This window comes from Falco rusticolus, chromosome 6 (genome assembly GCF_015220075.1).
Source record: "Falco rusticolus isolate bFalRus1 chromosome 6, bFalRus1.pri, whole genome shotgun sequence".
Lineage (NCBI taxonomy): Eukaryota > Metazoa > Chordata > Aves > Falconiformes > Falconidae > Falco > Falco rusticolus.
The window spans coordinates 65,721,326-65,744,212 of NC_051192.1; the positions used below are offsets into that span (position 1 = coordinate 65,721,326).

Genomic DNA, 22,887 nt, shown 5'->3' on the forward strand with positions numbered 1-22,887 from the left:
GAACAATGCTGACAGCACACCGATGTTTTTAGTTGTTGCTGGGTGACATTTATAGTAAATCAAGGACTTTTCAGTATCTTGGGTCCTGCCAGCAAGAGGGCTGTGGGGGCACAGGGAATGGGGAGGGGGCACGGCCGGGACAGGTGACCCAAGCTAGCCAGAGGGATATTCCATACCGTATGACATCATGCTGAGTATATAAACTGGGGGAAGAAGAAGGAAGGGGACACACACCTGACATTATGGCATTTCTCTTCCCAAGTAACCGTTATGTGTGATGGCGCCCGGCTTCCCTGGGGATGGGGGAACACCTGCCTGCTGGTGGGGAGTGGTGAATGAATTCCTTGCTTTTGTTTGCTTACGTGTGCAGCTTTTGCTTTACCTATTAAATTGTTCTTATCTCAACCCCTGAGTTTTACATTCCATTCCAATTCTCTTCCCTATCCCTCTGGGTGAGGGGGGAGTGAGAGAGTGGCTGCCTGGTGCTTGGTTGCTGACCCAGCTTAAACTACAACATCATCTCTGAGCATAAGGAGGAAAAGAAGGTTATTGGGAGTAGTCAACATAGATTCACCAAGGGGAAATCATGCCTGGCCAACTTAATAGCCTTCTCTGATGGAGTGACTGGCTGGGTAGATGAGGGGAGAGCAGTGGATGTTGTCTACCTTGACTTCAGCGAGGCTTCTGACACTGTCTCCCATAACACCCTCATAGCCAAGCTCAGGCAGTGTGGGTGAGATGGGTGGACAGGGGGGTGGGCTGAGAACCGGCTGAGTGGCAGAGCTCAGGGGGTTGTGATCAACAGTGCAGAGTCCTGCTGGAGGCCTGTGGCTCGTGGTGTTCCCAGGGGTCAGTACGGGGTCCAGTCCTGTCCAACTGATTCATCGGTGCCCTGGGTGAAGGGACGGAGTGTCCCCTCAGCACGTTTGCTGGTGACACAGCACTGGGAGGAGTGGCTGAGACCCCAGCAGGCTGCGCTGCCATTCAGCGAGACCTGGGCAGGCTGGGGAGCTGGGCGGAGAGGGACCTCATGGAGTTCAGCAAAGGCAAGTGGAGGGTCCTGCCCCTGGGCAGGAATAACCCCCCGCACCAGTACAGGCTGGGGCTGGCCTGCTGGGAGGCAGCTCTGCGGGGAAGGGCCTGGGAGTGCTGGTGGGCAGCAAGGTGCCCATGGGCCAGCAGTGTGCCCTGGTGGCCAAGGCCAGTGGGACCCTGGGGTGCATCAGGAGGATCATGGCCAGCAGGTGGAGGGAGGTGATCCTGCCCCTCTGCTCTGCCCTGGTGAGGCCGCATCTGGGGTGCTGTGTCCAGTGCTGGGCTCCCCAGTTCAAGACTGACCGGGAACTGCTGAAGAGGGCCCAGCAGAGAGATAACAAGACAATGAGGGGACTGGAGCATCTCCCTTGTGAGGGAAGGCTGAGAGAGCTGGGCCTGTTTAGCCTGGGGAAGACAAGGCTGAGAGGGGACCTTACCAATGCCTGCAGGTACTTTAAGGGCAGGTGCCAAGAGGATGGGGTTGGGCTCTTTTCAGTGGCGCCCAGCGACAGGAGAAGCGGCAACAGTCACAAACTGCAACACAGGAGGTTCCTTCTGAGTATCAGGAAGAACTTCTTTCCTTTGAGGGTGCCAGAGCCCTGGCACAGGCTGCCCACAGAAGCTGTGGAGTCTCCTTCTCTGGAGACATTCAAAACCCGCCTGGACACAATCCTGTGCAACCTGCTCTGGGTGACCCTGTTTTACCAGGGGGTTGGACTAGATGATTCCAGAGGTGCCTTCCAACCCCAACCATTCTGTGATTCTGTTAATAAGCATACTTATGAGGTTGCCTAGTTAGGTAATAATTAATGCACACAGCCAATATCATAAAATTGTTCTACAGTGATGGAGATCCACTTTAAACCAGAGACTTTTAAAGACAAACATGTCTACTACACTGTCAAAACATACTCCTGCTGAGAACCAAAAATCCATAACTGAGTTTGAATGACATTCTATGATTTCCTGGAAACAATATTAATGATTTAATCATCTATTGAGGAAATTACTCCATTTCTATACAATTTAATGACATGAATGCCACAAATAAGGTTGTTTGCAAATATTTGACAGCTCAAAATTAGATTTATAATAAACAATAACAGAAAGTAGATAAAAACCGAACAGTTTGAAATATCAGTATCACAAATATGAAAGAACTGCAAAGAACTTGTGATATACTAAAAAATAAAACAATCAAGTACTAATTATTCAAATGCATAATTTTCTGGTAAACAAAAATGTGCTACTGTACTTACATCTTTTTTTTTACTTATTATGTAAGTACATAGCTACATGGAAACTTATACTTGTGCAGTTCTGTTTTTTTATTTAATGTGCCCTCCCCTGTCTTCTCAGTGATATAACCCAGACAGAAGAAAGAAACTTAATTTTTTTCTAGATGAAGATGGCAGTTATACAGTGGGGCTGAGAGCTGCATGCAGTCTGAGGCAGTGAGAAATGAGATTTTTAGTGAAACCCTGGATCACTCAAGTCAATGGGAGCTTTATCATTAATTTTAGGGAAAGCAGAATGTTGCTATTTAATCAAAGTAGTAGCATAATTTTCTACACCATGTTCTTTGTTTCCTAATGTACATTTAATATTATATTTTATATTATATATTATTTATATATATTATATATATATAAAGTATATTTTATATACTTTATATTGCCTATCTTTACGGACTACCATGTGGTAGATTTTTTGTTTTGACCACTGCCTCTACAATTTGATATATGCCCTATAGAAATAGCTATAGTTTTAAATGCAACAGTTATTCACTACATAGCTGTCAACAGCAGTATTACTTGGTAGATTTAGAATAAAATGCATACCTGAAGGAAAATCCTTCCAATTCCACTCAACAGCTGAGGCTCTTGCTGTGGGTAATATTTGATGATGGTGTGATAAGCATCTACAGCAAGCACATAGTCCTAAGGGGTGAAAAGCACACAACCAGATATTTAAGTTCAGCATTCCTCAGCCTTTATGTCCTCTTCTTTTTAACAACATATTAAAATAGAATTAAAGTAATTGCAACGTGTCAGCGGGACAGAATTTTTACCTGTCACTGCAGGTACTAGTAGCTGATCTTTTCTCAGTTATACTGGAACTGCATACACCGGGGATCTTCCTGTTGTGTTCCCCCCCGCAACTGAATCATATTGTTGGTAGCTAGATGTCAAGAGCAAAAAATCTGAACTGCTACTTTTCATTGATTTAAGATGAAAATCAAAAGCCTTGTGTGTGACTGGGTTATACGGTGTCTCAAGTTTCAAATATACGTATAACTTACGTGGTTTAACAAACTATGTTCTGAAGCTTTGGGAACTCCTTGTGTACACGTTCTTCACTTGTGAAAAATACACTGTGACAGAAGCTGCAACTCATGCACATTTTCAGATGATAAACTAGCACTACTGCCAAAGGAAACAAGACCTTTTCTACCCCTCCACCCAAACCCTTGCTCCCTTCTACCATACTGTGTAAAAGGAAAATGACCAGGTAATCTAAACAGAAAACCGACTTGGGCTAAAACTAAGTGAGCTGCGGGCTGGTTCTGAACTCCAGACAGCTTTGCAAGTAAACCCCCCATGCCGGCAACAAAGAAGTGGCAGCTCTGAGTTCTGCCTGCTCAAGCTGCAGTACAACTGTACCCTCCAGATAATGACCAGTGACAGAAGATTAAACAAAATCATGGTCCCATTTCCCACAGGAAAGAAATGCCCATGTGACTGCTTACTGCAGTCCAGCTGTTTCATGGTTAAACCACAGTAATTCAGTGATCTGGGCAGTAAATGACCTTTAGAGCCTGGCTGCATGGTCTTTGGCAGGCACACATGAGAAACTCTGCACGTGCTCTAGGCTGATTGGAAGAGCTACAGAAGGTACATTCACGGGGCATGGGGCTGCACAAGCCTCAGCTATAGCTTCTTTGAGAAATCCCGAGCAGAGACAGAGAAAGCCTGCCTTTGCTTATAAAAGTGAAGTATATGCAAAGATACAGGGCTCTGTGATATAGTAATTGGGTGCTTCCCGACAGTCTTGCCCTTCAACTTAATGTAAGAATTTGTGGTGGGTGTTAGGACACAGAAGACATCTTTCAAAACCGCACAGACAACCTGGGATACTCCCTACCCTACCATTTTTCTTGGTCAAATTATAGTACTCATTTAACTTGTCCCTAATGTGGTCACAGCTACTGGTAAAGGTACTTCATCTCCTGCTTAGTCTGAGGAGGCAATGTGCTCCAGGTGTAATGATTTTTTTTTCTTCAGGTCACACTTAAAAGGATCGAACTCTGCATCCAGCTCTGGAGTCTTCAGCGCAGGAAAGACATGGACCTGTTGGGGCAGGTTCGGAGGAGGGCCACAAAAACAGTTAGAGGGCTGGAGCATCTGTCCTATGCAGAAAGGCTGAACAGGGCTGGGGTTGTTCAGCCTGGAGAAGAGAAGGCAAGGCTCTGGGGAGACCTTAGTGCAGCCTTCCAGTTTTTAAAGGGGGCGTATAAGAAAGATGGGTCCAAACTTTTTTAGCAGGGTCTGCTCTGATAGGACAAGGGACAATAGGTTTAAACTTAAAGAGGGTAAATTTAGATTAGATACAAAGAAGAAATTTTTTATGGTGAAGGTGGTGAAATACTGGAACAGGTAGCCCAAATAGGTAGTAGATGCCCCATCCCTGGAAACATACAAAGTCAATTGGATGGGGCTCTGAGCAAACTGATCTAGTTGAAAATGTCCCTGCTCATTGCAGGGAGTGTGTGTTGGACTAATGACCTTCAAATATGTCTGCCAACCCAAACTATACTATGATTCTACTTGACCTGTGTACCAGGTCACCATTTGAACATACTACTTGTTTCATACACACAAAAAAATCAAGAGAAGTCTCTGGAGCCTGATCTGTATGTGAGAGAAATTATATGTCCTATAATAGCAGAGGCTGACTTAAACAGCCCAGGAGGCACTCTGCAGGATGTTTCTTTTGCAAACAATGTTTTTATTGTGGGTATAATAATTAATTCTGAACAGTTAATTATTAACGCGTAAAGCTGATTCCACTTCTAGTGTGCCACGCCATGTTCATGCTTATTATTGGTAAAGGAAAGAGTTCAGAGCAAAGACAACACACCACACACATAAAAATATATATTTATTTAAATTGACTTATTTAGCATTCAGAATTCAAATGTGATGAAATGTATGCTACCAAAATTTTTCATGAATTTATGACTTAGGACAAACACAATTTTCACTGTAACAGCTCTCACTAAAGGATGTCATTGATCATGGAGTCCCACTGTGTTAGGCAGGCATAAAAAACTTGGAATAGGGACCCTCTGATCTGGCTCCTTACAAGAAACCCATCCACACTTGTACAAAGTATTAATACCTGCAAGAGCGTCATTTATAAAATCCGAAGGATCGTCTATGACTGTGAATTCTATCCCTTTAAGCAAAAAATGTTCTTACTGGAAAAATGATTTTTTTGTATGAAATTTGAGGTTTTGCACTGTCTTCCATTCTATGGTCTACAGCTGCCCCTTACCCAGCACTCAGTCTCACGCACACTCTAAGGCTTAGGCTACACAACAAAGATGCATAACACGACTGTGACTGATGGAGGCTTTACAGTTACACCCCCAAACTGACACAGAAACCAACTCCCAAAAGATCATGCAGTTATCTGACAGAAACAGAAAAGTTCTTCTGTAGCTTAGTTTACAGTTTAGCAATTTCAATTGCAGAAAAGTCTCGCCCAGAAGCAGCTGCACGAGAGGCCACTGTTTGCACAACTGTAGCACCACAAGCTCCCTACCATAGGTAGTAACCAGACTGTAGGTAGCAACCAGACTTGGTAGCAACAAGCAGCCAAGTAATGTTCTGGATGCCCATGCTGCAGGGGTTTCATGGACTTGGCCTAGAACTAGGGCCTACTCAGGCAAAGAAACCCTCCTCTCCTTTTGCATTCCTCATCACGTGACTGTACAGCAGCATATGCATTATTACTAGGAGTACGTAAACATTCACACCTCCTAAAATGTGAGAGTAGAGGTGAAGCGTTAGAAGTCTATGCACTGTATATGTGGATATGGCACCCTGTCTCCATACAATGGCATAGCACACAGCATCTGGGCTTATCTACCCCACTCCTACCCAGGAGATGACAAGAGACTAAGGTACTTATGTCCAAAGACACCACTAAGCATAGGCAAGGATGGCCCCAGGAAGAAACTGTAAAACATTATCAAAATATCCAGGCTTGCTTCTAAATACAACCTAATTTTGTAGTTACTCCAGGATCCCACAGTGAGTTTCACACACACTTAGTCTTCACCCCCTCATCACGGAAGCAGGAATAGATTTCTAGAGTATCCTACCTGTGATTACAGACTAATACTATTCTGTGGCAAGTTAAAAGCATCTTCTCTGAAAGTTCCTTCTGAAGGAGCACATTGTAAAGTAGAGGAGATTTGGTCTTACTTACTAAAGACTTGGCTTTCACTCCCAGCTTTACTAATGTGACATGATACAAGCAAAATTGTCTGAGAGAATGATAAATAGACACTCTCCCAAAGGAACAAAGTCTTGGTTGATACAAGTTGCAGTTGTGAGGAGCAAAACATATTAAGTACTGCCAGTAAAAAACCCCAGTGACTACAGCTTGAGATCATAAGACTTCAAGGTGGGGTTGATCTATGGTCATGGTCTTTAATTCCTGAAGATCACAAGCCTTCAGATTTTCCACACCTTCATAAAAAAATCCCCAAAGAAGGACTTAAGTTACACAATTCAGGGTATGAATGAGAGCTGGCCTATTGTTTTATAATTCAGTACCTCTTTTATTTTGAAAATTTGGAGTTAATGTAAAATATACTCAGCAAAAATAGTTCTAGTAAGCCATTGGATCTACCTGCACAAAAATAAAAAATGGGGTTTGTTTTTCCTTTAATGCACTGCAGTATAATTGTATTTCCCTTCATGGTCACTGCGTTACACATTTTCATGTTTCACTCACCACCACCTTAAGTACTTAAAATATTAATTATGAGATATTTATAAATAAGCATAAATCACCACTATCTATAAAACACTAAGAGTAAGTTCAATAAACCCTACACTAAAAATCAGCTTTAGTTATACAAAGTGTATAGTTTATAAATACTGTATTTTGGGAAGAGAGGACATGGGTAACTTACCCTTCCTCTTGTCTAGTGCACTTGTGGAAGGGTTATGAAAGCAGCGATACAGAGCGTTATGAATCCAAAGAGCAGTACTGCAGCACAGTTAGGCAAAAGACAATGATTCATGCCGTCCTTCTCCTTTAAATCATAGCAGAACCGAAGTCCTTAGGCATCAGTCCCTTACGTCACTAGTACAGGCTGTTAGCTCCTTCTTGGTACAGTTTTAATTGTATTAGACCCAAATTAAAATAAACTCTAATGCTTTTTTTTTTTTTTAAACGAAGAGCAAGTTTTACAAGTTCTACAAAAGCTAAGACAACACTGAAACAGAAATCTAAAAAGTGCAAAATGCGCCTTTAATTAGACTGCAATTATAATATATATGGAAAGTACTTAAGTGTTTATTCCTCAGAGGTAAAAGTCTGGTAAGATAATGTCAAAAGCGATTTTAGCTCAGATGAAAAGAACTTAAAAAGTTTTCGAGACACTTCCATGGTGATTTAGTAAAATGACAGGCATTTTGCTACTAAGACTGTTGAAATGAAGCAATGCACATAATCAGTTGCATTTTAAATGAATATTCCCTCATGCTGCTATATTCAGGGTACACTTTCATAGCGACTTAAGCCCACAATTCTTGTAAATGGAATTCTACAATGACACGTTACATGGTCTCCCTTTCCCTTGCTGCTGTATTTCTACCTCCCACCTTAAGTTCCCCCTTGTTTACATGAAATGGGAAAATCCAATTCAGTCGATATCCCTGAGATCCACCATTTCTTTGTTTTTTTCAGTTGGTTAAGTCCAATAGTGGTGCACAGAAGGAAGGTAGAATACCTTTGAGAAAGAGTATACAAAGAGAAGTGGAGGAACAGGAAAAAAATATAGTAAACCTGCCTTAAACTGCTACTGAACTGTATCATCGGTCACACTGATGAAGGGACACAGCAGACAGAATTCAGTACCTAGGGAAGATTTTCCCAGGTTAAAGGGGACTTGTGACAGGACAGGTTTCCTGCACAAGTGTGGGCAAACCACTTCTTTGCATCTCACTCACTACCTCCAAAACAATGTATCTCTACACCTCAATAACTTAATTAGATGTTTAGCTATGAAACTAATGAGGCCATATTTAAAAAGACAAAAATCATCGTGCTACATAAACAGAATTCCTTGAGTCAGATAAATAATGCAGAAGCGATATGACATGAAATAAACCTAATTAAACTTGAGGATAATGAAAATAGATTTGAATAGTTATAGGCCCAAAATCTAATCAAAGTATTTTTTTTAATATATTTTCAAGCATCAATCCTGACAAGATTGTTCCCTATTAAATGTTACTGAAGGTTTTCAGCCAAAGAAAGATGTTAGGAAAAGATAATCAGTTTTTCTTTCTTTATACCAATCTCACATAGAGTTACTTTATTATTATTATTATTCTTAATCTACTAATAGCACAAGTTATTCCATTCACCTAATAGTACTTGGGGATCAAATATCAGCATATTGCAATATTATAAACGTTCACTAGATGGCAATAGATGGCACTGACTCGGGAAAGAAATCAGGGTTTTTTTTTAAAGTACATACACTTGAAATACTTGAATAAAAACAAATGCAGTTTTTAAAGTGTATTACACAACAGCAAAAACATCATAAACAAGTGGAACTCTTCACTGTTAACGTTAAATGCCACTGTTATAACTGTTCATAAGAGAATTAACAAAAGTGTGCTTAAAAATTATTTGAAGAAAATAAGTTTCATACTTAATATTCTAGAAGGTGGTGAAGATGATTATAGCATTGCTGCATGTTAAAATGGTCTAAACGGTCTTAAAATTATTAAGCTTATAAATAACCAATATGATTATCTCAGAGAAGATCTGTCACATAAGTGGAAAAATTAACTTAATGCAGTACTCTGATTGTAACTGCAACATGACTGTTCGAAAAATCTTACTCTCTACTACTCCATATAGGGATACTTCTGAAAACTAAGAGACTTAAAACTACTCCATAGCCAATGTACTGAAATGCAAATTTCAGATGGAAGTAATTATGCACTGACATGCATTTGTGGGTAATCTGGAAGTTATTATGGAACCATAATTTTTTAACTTAACAGCTGTGAGACAGGTCCTAAATACAATTGGTCTTAAGAAGTATCTGAGCTGCAGTATTTCTAAAGTACCACTTCCAAAAAAGTGATAATCAGTAATTACAAATATATTTCTATTATTAGAAGAAAACAGCACTAACAGGACCAAACCAGAAGAAAGGTGAGAACTGTGCATGCCTGTGGATTTGTGTGTACACAAGAAAAACACTGAAAGTGTTAAAAACAATTCACAGCCAAAGTAAAGTGAACTTCTTGAAAAATATATTACCCTCACTTTCTTATTTATATATTCTCTTTTGTTTGGGATGACAACTCAACTATTCTCCATTTGCTTTCTGAAAAAGAAAGTTCCTTAAGAAATGAACCTATGTCAAGTACCTACTTCAAAACACAAATGCTTACTAAATCTTAAAAATACCTCATGCTTTATTGGAAAATTATTTCTATTCAAGACAGAAATTTTCTGATTGCAGTATCATTATGAATAGAAATTTCTGTTTTCCCTAATTCTCTTAAAAAGGATACTCCATTTCATGTAAAGCAGTATTGGGGTAACTAGATCTTATCTAAAAAATACATGCTTTTTGAGGTATGGTACTATTAAGAATGGAGCCCCATTTGGGAAGTAGCTTAGTTAACATCAGAGGGTCAGGTCTGGCATGACCTTGGGCAATCAAAGAGCAAGGAACAAAGAGTGCAAATCTTGGTCTGTGAAGATTATACTGCTGACGGCTCTACTCCAAGGCTGTCGCTGCTAATTGATTTGTGAAGTACAGTTAAGCTCAGGATAACAGCAGTTTGCTGCAAGAATGGTGATATTCATGTTTCCCTGACCGTGAGGTGGACAGCAAAATAAGTTTTATTTCTACTTCCTGAATACAAGGAGAAGTTTAAATTAACTAGAGATCGGTTAAAAAAGCAAGCAGGAATCAAGGGAAAAAACCCAAACACTGCAAGCTAGTTACTTTTGCTTTTATTCCTTTCTCTTCTGCCCCTACCCACTTGTGAGGATTTAAGCTTGAAAGAAGATATCTTGCAATTGAGATAGGTTGACAAGGGAGGATGCATTTAGATGTTCTGGATCTTCAGCATACACAAAGGCTACAGCACTATTAACTCTCACAAACAGAGCAACAGTCCTACAGCACAGTTTGAAAAAGACAGAGCACATAATTGCTTTTAATTACAGCATTTAGTTAAGTGTTTGAAAAATTCAATTTAAAAATGCAAATTTTGTATTGTTACAGCATGTTCTCTAGGATGATTTGGGGAGAAGTAAGTACAGATACGTTCACAAAAAACATTAATGCAAATAGTTATCTATTAAATAAGACATTATTAAGTCTAATTATTTCTTCACTAAGCAAAACCTTCAAGTACAGTCAGGTAGTCTTCCCTTATCTATGCACCAGTAATTCTCTTGCACTTTCTCTGACATTCTATTCCAGAAAATACGGTACCTCTGCAGTTGCTGCCACCCACGTACCTTCATCATTAGCAGACAGTTTGCCATGGAGTACATCACTCTGCCCAGACGTGACCTCCACAGCTGAACAGAGGCTGCAAAATAAGAGCAGCTTGTGAATTTGCACAAATAAATTAGAGGTTCTTTCTTGCCATCAATTATTGGTCCTATGAATTACAATTTTGAAAGATCTCCTCATTAACACCACTGGGGTTTAGCCTACGATTTTTAATTCTCGGCCATGCTGCACCATCAGACAGAAAATTCTGCATCTCTCAGAGGGAACTGCTCAAGCAGCTCTGGGTACCATATATGATGTAACAACACAAAACACAGACGGCCACGCAGCTTTGAGCTCAGGCCAAATATTAAACACCAAAAGCAGCCACGCAATTTCCAATACCAGAACAAAAGGTGCATAAAAAGATTCAAGTGATAATGAGCATCAGTTTAAATCTACAGCATTAAATGTGATAAATTCAAAAATCAAACACAGCTGAAATGTCATTTCAGAGCCAAAACACGCAGGGTGAGAACTGGCTGAGTCTGGAACTGTTTGTGCTTGCCTCTGGCTTAGAGATATACTGGAAAAAATCTGCCAAGCCTGTCTGCTTTCCCCATGCTCTTGGAGCTTGCAGGCATTAAAAGCTGCAGCAGCAGACTTCTCTCTTTTGCTTTGCAGACAGACTCCTGATGTTTTAAAAGAACAGTTCACGCAGATCCTTATTTTCTCTTGTGTTACAGTACCATACATCAATGCTCGAAATATTCTTCTAATCCTCAAAAATAAGCATTAGGAGTATTAATTGAGTACATTTGGAAAATAAATGTATCTCAGTCAATCAGCTGTCAAGGTCACTGTAATGATTTGAAAGGGGGGGAGGAAAAGGAGAAGAGGCTATTCCAGAGACTGTGATAACTGAGACCACTCATTTGTATCAATAATGTAGTCTCTGATGAAAGAATGGCAGGTCACATAAATAATTCTTTCAGCACACATAAATGCCATTACAAACCAGAAGAGAGCTTAGTGAAATGTCTACTCCCCTCCCTAAAAAGAAAAGCACTCCTTCAATCCTCTCCAACAAAAAACAAACAAACAAAATAACCCCCAACCCATTTCCCAAATTATCACTGTCAAAAGAGGGGCATAAGGTGGGGCCCAAGTCTGAATACAGCATTTCACCCACCCAAATCGTTCATTACTCCTAGCTTTTGTTTTAGAAATTCACCCCAACCACACATCACTACTGCTATTAATGGAGAGGATGCTGTAAACCATGAGCAAATATTTTACAATATACTTCTGGGTTTTTTTTCTCCTTACAAGTGTCTGTAAAACCTCAACATAATTAAATAACTCTCCTTTGTTATTTCACTTCTGTTAATCTCTCCTTTTTGCATGCCTTCACAGTTTGGTAACCACATTCAGCCTTTTAGGACTTAGGTAACAACAAATTATATGCCGATTCCTGCAGTGGAGACATCTAGGTATCCTGTTAACAACCGAACAGCACCAGCTACGGTTCTCAGAAAGGACTGCAAAATAGACAGACTGGATGTCTTTAGTCTGTGCTATAAACTGAGCAGGAACCTGGTCTGGAAATTCTGTAGTGCTGTGGGATGAGGCTTCTTAGCACTGGCAGAAGAGGGTTAAAGAAAACCTGCAAAGCAGTAAACAAAATCGAAACCCAAACAGCAGATCATTGTATACTACTGTGATGCCTGAAACCCACTCTGCAGGTCCATGCAGCCAGGCTTTCACTCTAAGCATTCGTTTTTCCTTCTTATTTATCAAGGACTCTATACTCCACACTGCCATTCATTTCAATAGGAGCTCTGTGCACTAAAAAGTTGCAAAATTGGCATCTTACAGAATGCATTACCAGGCAGGTGGTGCAATGCTAACTCTCTCTGCCTGTTGAAAAACTGGCAAATGAGGTACTCGGTTCCAGACTAGAGATGTACATGGTAAATTGACTGGTGTGGCACCTCCATACACCAACAATAACGAAATTACAGGCTAAGCATAATCCTTATAATGAATTAAGGCTGTCTTCACATAAAGTTAATAAGGGTTGCTTCAGCTAGTCTCACATGAAAAACCCCAAACCTATTATCTGCCTCCTGGAGCTCCAAATGCAGCAAAGAAACGTACGGGGAACAGACCTGGCTGACCTCCACAGACAATAGCAGTCAACAGCCTCCGCAAAGGTCCCATGGGCTTTTTGGCAGTCTTAAACCTACAGGCAGCTGCACAGTAGACATACAAAGACGTTTCCAAATTTCAGCAGCCTTGTCCCTTGGTAACTACTAGCTGCTGCTTTCCTAACTATGACTCCTCCTGGGCTCATCTCAGCTCTAAAGCAGCAGCAGAGAGGAAAAACCAAGGAGCCAGAAAGTCATGAGTGAGGCAGACAGCAGGACACAGGACTATGACACTGCTAGGAAAAAGTCCTTGTACCTTAAAGGGGGATCAGTGTCTTAGTTTTAAAGGGCTAAAAAGAATGTGGGGATAAATAAGGAAAAAAATAGCAACAGAAAGAGGATAACAGGGAAAAGTAAGTAGGAGAACAGAAGGAAGAATAGTAGATGCAAGGAGAGAAGAACAGAAACTCCTGGATCTCTGTGGATAAATCTTCAATATTAGATTCTCTTCTTCCTAACCCTTTTGAGAAGAGTAGGAAGTGTATTCATTTGACTATATTTGCAAATGCCTTTATGAAATATGCTGCTCCCATGTGCATTCACTTTTTCAGGACATATCTAGATGGTGTATGAAGTCAAGTAAATAACACATTAAGGCTGCTTTTACGTCCAGTCGATTTGAAGACCAGGCAGAAGAGTTCAGACAGCTCTGCACCCTTCCATACAGACACTGTTTTAGGGAGATGTTTATACTAATTTTTTAACTCCGCTAACAACTCTGCTTGACCTCTTCCTGTCTCAGAGGCAGACTTTTACTTCCCACAGACTGTAGGTGAACGTAATCCTAGAAAGAAGATGGTAAGACTCCTTAGACTGTTAGCTGAAGCTGAACGGTTTTCTTGGCTTGGTGTTTTCAACTTGCTAAGCACCATGAGTCATTCATATAATCCGTAACAATCCCTAAAATGTCACCTCTTGTCCAATTCTTAAGTGTACTCAAATTACTTCATTAGTATAAATTCTTTTAGGAAAAAAAAAGATGCTTGGACAACTAATTTGTCCTGATGACCCTTCTTTAGGCAGTAATGTGTCCTACACTATTGAAGCTAAACAACTAAGATAGAAGGAACTGGGAAACAAACATAATTGTAAATAAAATAAACAAAATTATGATGCAGATATCATCTAAATCTTATTCCTAAAAGTTACTTAGTTATTTCAGGAGTCTAAGTACCATGCAGCTACGCTGAGACTCAGCCACCTATGTAGCAGCATCCTAGGCCACTACAGCCCTTGTATAATGGCAGTTCGATCTAAAAAAATATGGTGGATTTCAGACATGAGGATCAAGAGAAGCCAGTCAGCCAAGGCTTAAGATGAAACATCCATCTAGCTGTGACAGCAATGCACTTATATATTAATCAATAAAGGACAGCAGCCATGTTCTTTATTTCTTCTAAGTAGGAAAAAAGAATTTAGTACATCAGTTTGATCAAGGGCAAAACTGTGAAATTAATTCCAGCAAATAAAGTACTAGGTGTATCATTTCAGAGGCTGAGTAGGCTACGAGATTACAAGAATACTGTTTTAACAACTCTAGGGCAGTCTTGTGAAAACTTCTGGCATACTTAGGCAAGTGATAAAAACACACCGCCTGTGAAAAAAATGTTTTAAAGAATACCTACCTTGTCTGTTCTCCTGTGTAATGTTAGTCATGCTTCCATCTTCAGCTAAGCCTTGTTCCAAATTTTCTAGTATCTGTAGTAAATTTTTGAAGTAACCAACATGAGTTTAAACAGCACTATATATTTAATGCAAATTATCTACAATTGACATTCCATAGGTAAACCAATTCAGGCAGGAATGCCCCACCTAGGTACAGTTCAAAACTACTGATTATTACCATAGCTAGATCAACTGCACAAAGTCAGAAAGACATTGTATGGTAGAAGATTATTAAGAGTTCAGGTTTCTGATACCTACAGACCACGAAATGTCAACACACTAGGGACATATTTTGTTAAGCAAAACATGAAATGCTTCACCAGAGAATTAATATTAATGACCACAGAGCCAGTCAAACTGATTTTTCATAGAAAGCCACTGCCTCTTGACTCCCCCACCCTAAGTATGGGCTCCGCTTTCATCCTTTTGTCCTTTATGAAGTAGTCCTTTTAGTTCTTCCTGCAATTTCCTTCTCAAAGTTTGGGTTTTATTGCTTCTTTTTATTTATTATAGATTTTAAATCATGTAAATGGTTGAGTGAATGAAACATTTGTTGTTTTATTGGAAGAATGAAAACGTAAACCTAATGAAGCTTCTGTCTTAAGCACTTTTAAAATATGTATGTAAGGTTCCGTTTGAAATGCATGTCAACTTTCTCTTTTCTAATCCCATTATGGTTCCTCCAAATTTGTTTTCCGATTCCCACAGATCACCCCATTTCTCCTGTTATAGATGCATAACTTTGGTTGTAGAACAATGCTTGAGATTTCCTTCAAAAAACTATTAATAAAGCCCACTTGCTGTATGTAATCAGCCGCTGTGGTTAGCCTACTGGGGAAATACAAGCGTTGCCTCTTGCGGGGACTGAGTGCACTGCTGAACACACAGCTCCAAGTTTCCGTCAGTATAAGAATCCTACACCAGCAAAGCATTCCAATTGTGCTCAATGCTTTCTCAGCAAACACTTGAAAACAACACAGGAAATCCTCCAAAGCAAAGACAGGTAGATTTAATCTGGCCTCAGACAGCATGTTGGTGTCTTCTACAGTCAATGAAGTGAAATTGGTACTTCCAGGAGGCCAGTTCATGCCACCTGTTTTAGACATCTTGAGGTGGAAGGAACTGCCCTGTGAGACACCAAGCTCTTTTCAGAGTAGATTGAAAGCTTGAAGTTAGATGCCATAAATTTAGCTGCAAAAGAACCGAAGAGCAAGGAGAGACACACAATGAAATGACAGCAGTTACCACATGCCAGCTGAGCCAGGGTAATTTTCCTGATAAAATTGCTAGCCCGTGACAAATATAAAGTAATATGATTTAGTGTAAACCTCGTTCACAGAGGGCTAGGCTAAGTTGCCTTACCTCAGATTCTGAGAGGCTATAATCATACGCCAGTAGATACTGCAGCTTAGTTGATAGGTGCCAATTTATGAGATGGCAGTGGCACACCTGCAAGACTGCATCTCACTCCCACTTTCAAAAGCAGTGTAGCCACTTAGAAATCGCTTAGAAACCAAAGCACCACATTTCAGTGTTAAATGCCTAGCGTATAATGAGGCACCTTGTCAGAGAAAAAAAATTCTTCTCTCACACAAACCAAAACCACCTTACTGTTTTCTGTCCAGTCTAAACCCATGATTTTTCTCTTTCCCTGGAAAATATCTAGTGATCATTTCTCATTCACAATAAGGCTCTAAGTTCTTACTCTTGAAATGGTCTAAACATAACCAGGTATCTTCATCAATGAGACATGATGTCCTATTTAAAAATACAACAGGTTTCTCTGAAAACATGGTCAATAACATCACGAAAAAAGAAAAAAAATTAGATATTAGCATACAAATAGAGTATTACATTAACTATTCTGTGACATTACTTGGGGATATCTAGCCATCACCTCAAGCTCAACATAATTAAAGCAGAACTCTGTGCTGATTTAAGGCTAATTGTTTTATTCCCTAGGTTTATCTCCTTTTGCCCTTCTTAAGTATAAGAATATCATCTGCAGTTCTTCAGTATTTGGTCATGTCTGCAGTTTTCCAAGAATTGTTTAATAGTAACATTAATGATTCAGGTAGTTCCTCAGTGTAAGCTATCTGGGTTAGTTGACATGAAATGTTTAATTTTAGCAAATCCCCTCAGCCCACTTCTCTACAGATGGTAAACTGCTTATTCTAGCAATATCACATGGGATAGCTCTAAACATCCTTGTTTCTATTATAAAGAGAAATATGATTGAACACTTCTGCCATTTACTTAAAACACCGGTTTTACACATGACCCATGATTTTTCTTGCTTTGAATATTTATAAATGCAGTTTCACTGGCTAATATTGCTTCAGAGCCTTCTGTTTCACTCTTTATCAATTGCCTGTATACTGTAATTACTAACCTATGCACATGACCACTTGCATTCCTAGTTTCTTACACATCCCTTTTTAATATTTTATTTCTTCTTCCACAGCTTTTCACCAGCATTGGCTTCTTACTCAAAATAAACTTTTTTTTGGTGATTCTGTAATTGTGGCTTTTTAGGTACTCGGTCTGGTGCAGGATCATCATCATTTCTGCAAATTCATCAAACAAGGCGTCAAGACGAATACCCTCTAGACTGAAGTAACATTTGAGAAACAGAATATTTATGTGACCCTAGTAACTGAGCCAGAACTGGAAGTTGAATGAAAATGAAAATAAAACCAAATCTAACCAAACCTAAACAAAAAAAAGAGACAAAAGTTCATCACTTTGGAAGTAAAACAGAAGACCAGGAGATACGAAGAATGTGTATGGGAAGGGCCAGGGAGGAACGTAACTACTCATGAAGGAGAGTGATGGAACTCAGAGGGAGCGGCTGATGGACAAATGGCATGAAGTATTTTTGAAAAGTTGTGCAGAGCTAACAAACACTTTTGCAGAGGCTTTTTTAGGAAGCAAGACTGTTAACCCACTTGCTACTGCTCCACCCACCTGGTAGAAGAGCCCAGAACAGCTCTGCCATTTGAGGGATTAGGGTTAAAAAGTGAAATAGGCTGTGCTATGAGATGTGTGCATTGCCAGAAGCTCTCTGTCAGTCAGCTAGGATACTTATGCACAAACAAGGGAGGAGTTTAGATTAAGCCTGACTGTCATTCTTTTCACATTTTGGTCTCCAGGTAAGCATTTATTAGCATGTCCTCAGCATTACTAGCACTAAAGTGATCATGTCTGTGTTTTTAAATGAATGCTTGAAAAGAGCAAACCCTTTTGTGATTTAAATGACTATTGTTACTGCTTAGCTATTTCTTGGCAACGATTTATTTCAAGGTGGACTTACTAGGGCAACAACTCACTTAGGCAATTCATGTTGGGAAGACCAGCAATAACAGAGACAGTAACAATTTCAGTGGATTCCTCCAGCAGGGTATAATACCCATTTGGCATTACAGATTATTTCTTTCCCAAAAGCTGTTCCTATAGACAGAGATGTAAAATACCCAACCACATCTTGATTACAAATATGCAGGAATACTGGAAAATGTTAAAATGTTATTGCCTCTACAGAGAAAATGAAAACTATATTTTTGCACTCAACCTCCAATCCTGCTTCAGGTACCAGAAATATGTAAGCAGATGGGGCCTGAAGAGACCGAGTTACCAAAACAGTGACAAAATAAACATGGTTAGAACTTTAAGTCAAATGGCTAATTCAAAGTTGAAAAGTGTCTGCAGAATGCGTACAACAAAAAGCAAGAGGGAATTTAGCAGGTTAAAAGGAAGTATGAGATAGGAAAAAAAAACCCCACTAGAATAACATTAAGGAAGAGAAACAAAACAGAAAGACAAATTTTCTTATGATAAGAATGCATTAGCATTAGCCTGGAACAGCCTCCCAGGGGATGTGGCCTCAGCTCCATAGGTTCACTCATTAAAAACTAGAAAACAACCTTGCACTGCAGAGAGACAGACTAGGTGAGCTAATAGGTCTTTTCTCTCTTCTAGCTTCTATGACTCCAAGATCATCTCATTTACATAATGACTATTCGTATGCCCTTCTGTAAATATGGATGACCAAAGATTATTTTTCCACTTTTTAAAACAGGGAAGTAAAACACTAGAGGGTTTTGGCTGAAAGCTCCCCAATTAATTCTGTTATAACCCAAACGGTTCCCAAGAGTCATATACAAATATTAAGACTAATGAGTGTACATCCTTTATATTATTTTCTTGGCTATGCCATGGGTTTTTAAAAGTGTTATGAACTTTATTCTTGTACATTCCAGGTGAGATAGAGAGTATTACACTAACAGCATTTTATACAAAAATCAAAACATATATTCAAACAATGGTTTTTGTCAGCCAACCCTGACTTCAAATGGTTAAAATATCACCAATTTAAAACTGTCTTTCAAAAACATATTTATCTTTACAAGCTGCTCTTTTTCACACTCTTGTTTCTATAGTTGTCTTTGAATTTCTCCAAAAGACAAGGTATTTAATTGAATGCAAATAAATGAAGTAATCTGCAATGAGGTGTCTAGAATAACGGATCAGAAATATTCCCTTGAGAAGGACGGTATGTTTTACTTGTTGGTTTGTAGTTTTCTGTGTACTCTAAAAATGAGCATCCATCAGCACAGACAATGGCTTGTCCTGGCTATGGTATCCTGGCTCTAATGGAAGCTTTCAGAAGCAAAGGGAGATCGTTCTCTTTCTGACTGCAGCTGAACACACTAACCTGGGAGAAACTTTGCAAACTCAGGCACAGGAAGGCAGAGAAAAGAGATGGCAATCCACGAACCAACAGCAAGTGAGAACAGGGGACTCCTCTGAAAAGCTAGTGGAAGATGTGCAGCCAGCCACAAAGCAGCTTTCCCCAAGGGGAAGATCATACAGAATTTGTAGCGACCTAGGCTATGAGCAATTGATGGAGTAAGAACATGAGTAAACGAACCTGTTCTTCAAGAACTTAGCGGGCAGGCAGACATGAATATATTAATTTTTAAATCTCCTTTATTTCTATTTCATGTTCTCCAGCACACCCAGTTTCTCTTATTTAAACAAATAATCAGCCTAGCTCACGTTCAAACAAAATCTTCTATTATAGTTTAAAAGCTTTCTTGGCAGACTCTATATGCTCTAAGGATACGCACTTCATGGAAAAGAGAGCAGACAGAGCTACCTCAAGGTTGTAGGTGAGTTAAAGGTCTTGTATTAAAGACCTTGTAAAGAAGGGGCGGGGGGAGTAAATTTCCTCTTCTTTCAGTCCTCTATTGACCAATAACTCTAATCTGTGGAGAACCATAGCTGATCACACTATAACTGAGATTATGGCCATTTCAATAAAGTTAGCCAGATGGCTGATGAATGCCCTGCTCAGAAGTCACTTCCTCATTCAAATTCATACAATTTTCTCTCTCCATTACAGGATAAAGGATCTTAGAAACGAGTTAAGTTCACGGAATCTAGCGGCACCTTCATGACTAAGGGGAGACGATGCAGCACTTAATACCAGATCACATAAGAACAAGGTATGAAACAGATGATCTGCTGCAGACCAGGGCAGGCAAATACCAGTAGAAGTACTGTGAAATCCTGCAACAGAGGAGTATGGCAGTTCCTGGAAGAAAAAGATTATTTCCAATTGAGGACGACTGCTCATAAAGGACAAGGCTGGAGAGAACAGCCTGCCAGTAATATTATTAGATGACATGATCATGAACAGGTGACATCATTTGTGAGGTGCTAAAAAGCAGCACTTCTTGGCCAAACTAAGTATGTCTCTCAACTGTTTGGAAACAGTGTCCAATTCTTTCCAACTCCATAACAAATGCCACATTCATCTCTTATTACCTAACTCTTTCACCTTTTTCCATCATAATACAAATAACTAGGTTTTTTTACTTTAAACATTTGGTTGTTTACTGTTACTGTGCTAGAAGCAAGCTGATTTTATATAGGTAAGGTCATTACAGCTATACAATTGGCAATTATCAAATCCCTTCAGTTATCCAGGTTATTTTCAGGAGTAAATAGGAAACTTCTAAGGAATACTGAAAATAAAAATTAATCACATATATTTATCCTATATAGGCTTTGAACTTTGAAATGTCACAGATAAAACAACAATGCTGTATTTCTTCATAATCACTGTTGCATTAGACTACTTGGGAAAGATTTCTGTAAAAAACATTTGAGGATGAATGCTTAACAGTTAGGGTGTTGGGTTTAGTGGATAAGGTTAGTGCTCACAACACCATCACTCCAATTTCAGCACTGACAAATCCCATCTTGTAATTCTGGCCATGACTTTGTATTATAGCACTTGACAAAAGAAAACAAAACCCCCAAAACAGACTCAGCAGGTTGTATTTATATTCGCAAATGACTGTTGTTCCCAAACTGAGCTCTTCAAATTATTTCTGAAGGATCAAGAGCATCAACAACTATGTTCTGAGCTAGCTGGACACAGCTGAGTGAGGGAAGAAAGCTCACCTACTTGCCCTCAAACACATCTGCTTACTGTCCTTAGCGTCCCCTGGCAAATGCACGAAAGTGAGAGAACTAGACTGTCCACCGTTCTACTCATTTTATCAGAGCTACCACAGAGGAGAAGAGAAACGGATAAAACTTAAAATGGAAGAGGTGCTTAATTATTTCTATTAGTGAGTTCTTTATTTGTATCAAGATCGAGTAAAAAATATAATCGTTGAAACAATGTTTATTGTTTATTTTATTTTTCATATCATTATCATAGTGTTATTATAGGATAATACAATGTATTTCTTAAAACATTAAGAAACGTTAGTGCATAGAGAAGCTGTTACCTTGGCGCAGATCATCTTCATACTATGCAGTCTGTCAAGTGATTCCTGAGGATTACCTAGGTACTGAGGAAGTTCGGCGTATAAAATCCGCATGGAAAAAGGAACCATAGAACCTAGAAACATAATTAATTGTATTAGATGTGTTTGCGATAATGATCAGTTTGTGATTTGCCTACATTACACAAGGTATTTCTCACTAGAGTGCATGACACAAAGTCCATTTTATGTTACTATCTATTTCTTCTCCTGAGGAAACGTGTGAAAGATGAGAAAACGGCAAACTACTCAGCTAAAACACATTGCAAAATGTTTTAAAAAGATAAACACATATGGAACCATAACCTGGAAGGCACGAAAAAAGTGCACCTTACTCAAATTTTCAAAAACAATTTGTGCATGGAAGTACAATGTTTCACTGAAGATTTTAATAAACTAATTAAAATGAAGGATTGAAAAAATGGTATTTACTGAAGTTGCAGCTACAAGACTGTTCCTAATGTTTCGTAACTATGCATATTTTACAATCAGTGCAGATAAAATAACATGAAACTATTGGCCTTAAAAGTATGCTTGTGAAAAAGTTGTATGACCAGGGCATGCAAAACCACTTCTCTGTAATTCTTTTCCAAATAAAGCTGATATGAAGGGCCCCTACATTACCAAAAAGTAAGAAAAGAAACCAAACTGAGTCAAAAGGAGTAAAAAATAAAAAACAGCATAATGAAAAACAAAAGTAATAATACTTACAAATAAGACACATTAAACCTAAAAATATATCAATTCCTCCGGGAAATTAAAGTATATTACAAAATGTTTTGTTTCTTTTTTCTGTTAATATCTATAGGTTTGTGTAAAGGTCTGAGTCCATTATGCTGAGCACAGACCATTCCCATTGCTCTAAAGATGACACTTGGTCCAAGTTTTACTTCATTAATGCCAGATCTCCCACAGAAGAGTTACTAAATAAGACTATTCCATGAGACTGACTCTTCATAAAGATGGTGTATTTTGTGTATTTTCTGGTTTATTAAAAACATCAAAGAACAGAGGAAGAAATTTAAGCAGTATTTGTGGAGAAAAAAGCCTTCCTTTTCACAGTAGTTTACTATTATTATTATTGTTGTTGTTGTTGCTACCTTATTTACCAAAGACCCAAACCTCTAACTTTACAAGCATCCTGGCTGACTTCAAGGGCAGATTCAGGAGCTTTAGGGAAGCCCAACGTCTGCAACATCTTGCTTTCAGATAACTGCATATCCTGATACACAGACAATAATACTGAACATAAACTAAATGCTACTATTAAAAACAAATCAGAGCTAGCATAATGGGAAACAGGCCTTGCAAAATACTGTGCTACAGTTCCAGTATTTTAATATAATATATTTGCTTACTT

The 22,887-nt window shown here is 39.1% G+C and overlaps 1 protein-coding gene across 3 annotated transcripts in view; it reads right to left on the reverse strand.

Moving 5' to 3' along the window:
* The window catches only part of TRAPPC12 (trafficking protein particle complex 12), a 62,443-nt gene that overhangs the window by 8,170 nt on the left and 31,386 nt on the right, over positions 1-22,887 (reverse strand). For 2 of the 3 annotated variants that reach the window (XM_037392351.1, XM_037392352.1), the window contains exons 6-9: positions 21,492-21,604; positions 14,649-14,721; positions 10,837-10,910; positions 2,877-2,975 (exon numbers count right to left, since the gene is read on the reverse strand). In XM_037392351.1, the coding sequence (XP_037248248.1) occupies positions 2,877-2,975; positions 10,837-10,910; positions 14,649-14,721; positions 21,492-21,604 (359 nt within the window). Of the gene's footprint in view, positions 1-1,296; positions 1,570-2,876; positions 2,976-10,836; positions 10,911-14,648; positions 14,722-21,491; positions 21,605-22,887 lie in introns of those variants that run through there. The other variant, XM_037392353.1, reaches the window with a different exon arrangement.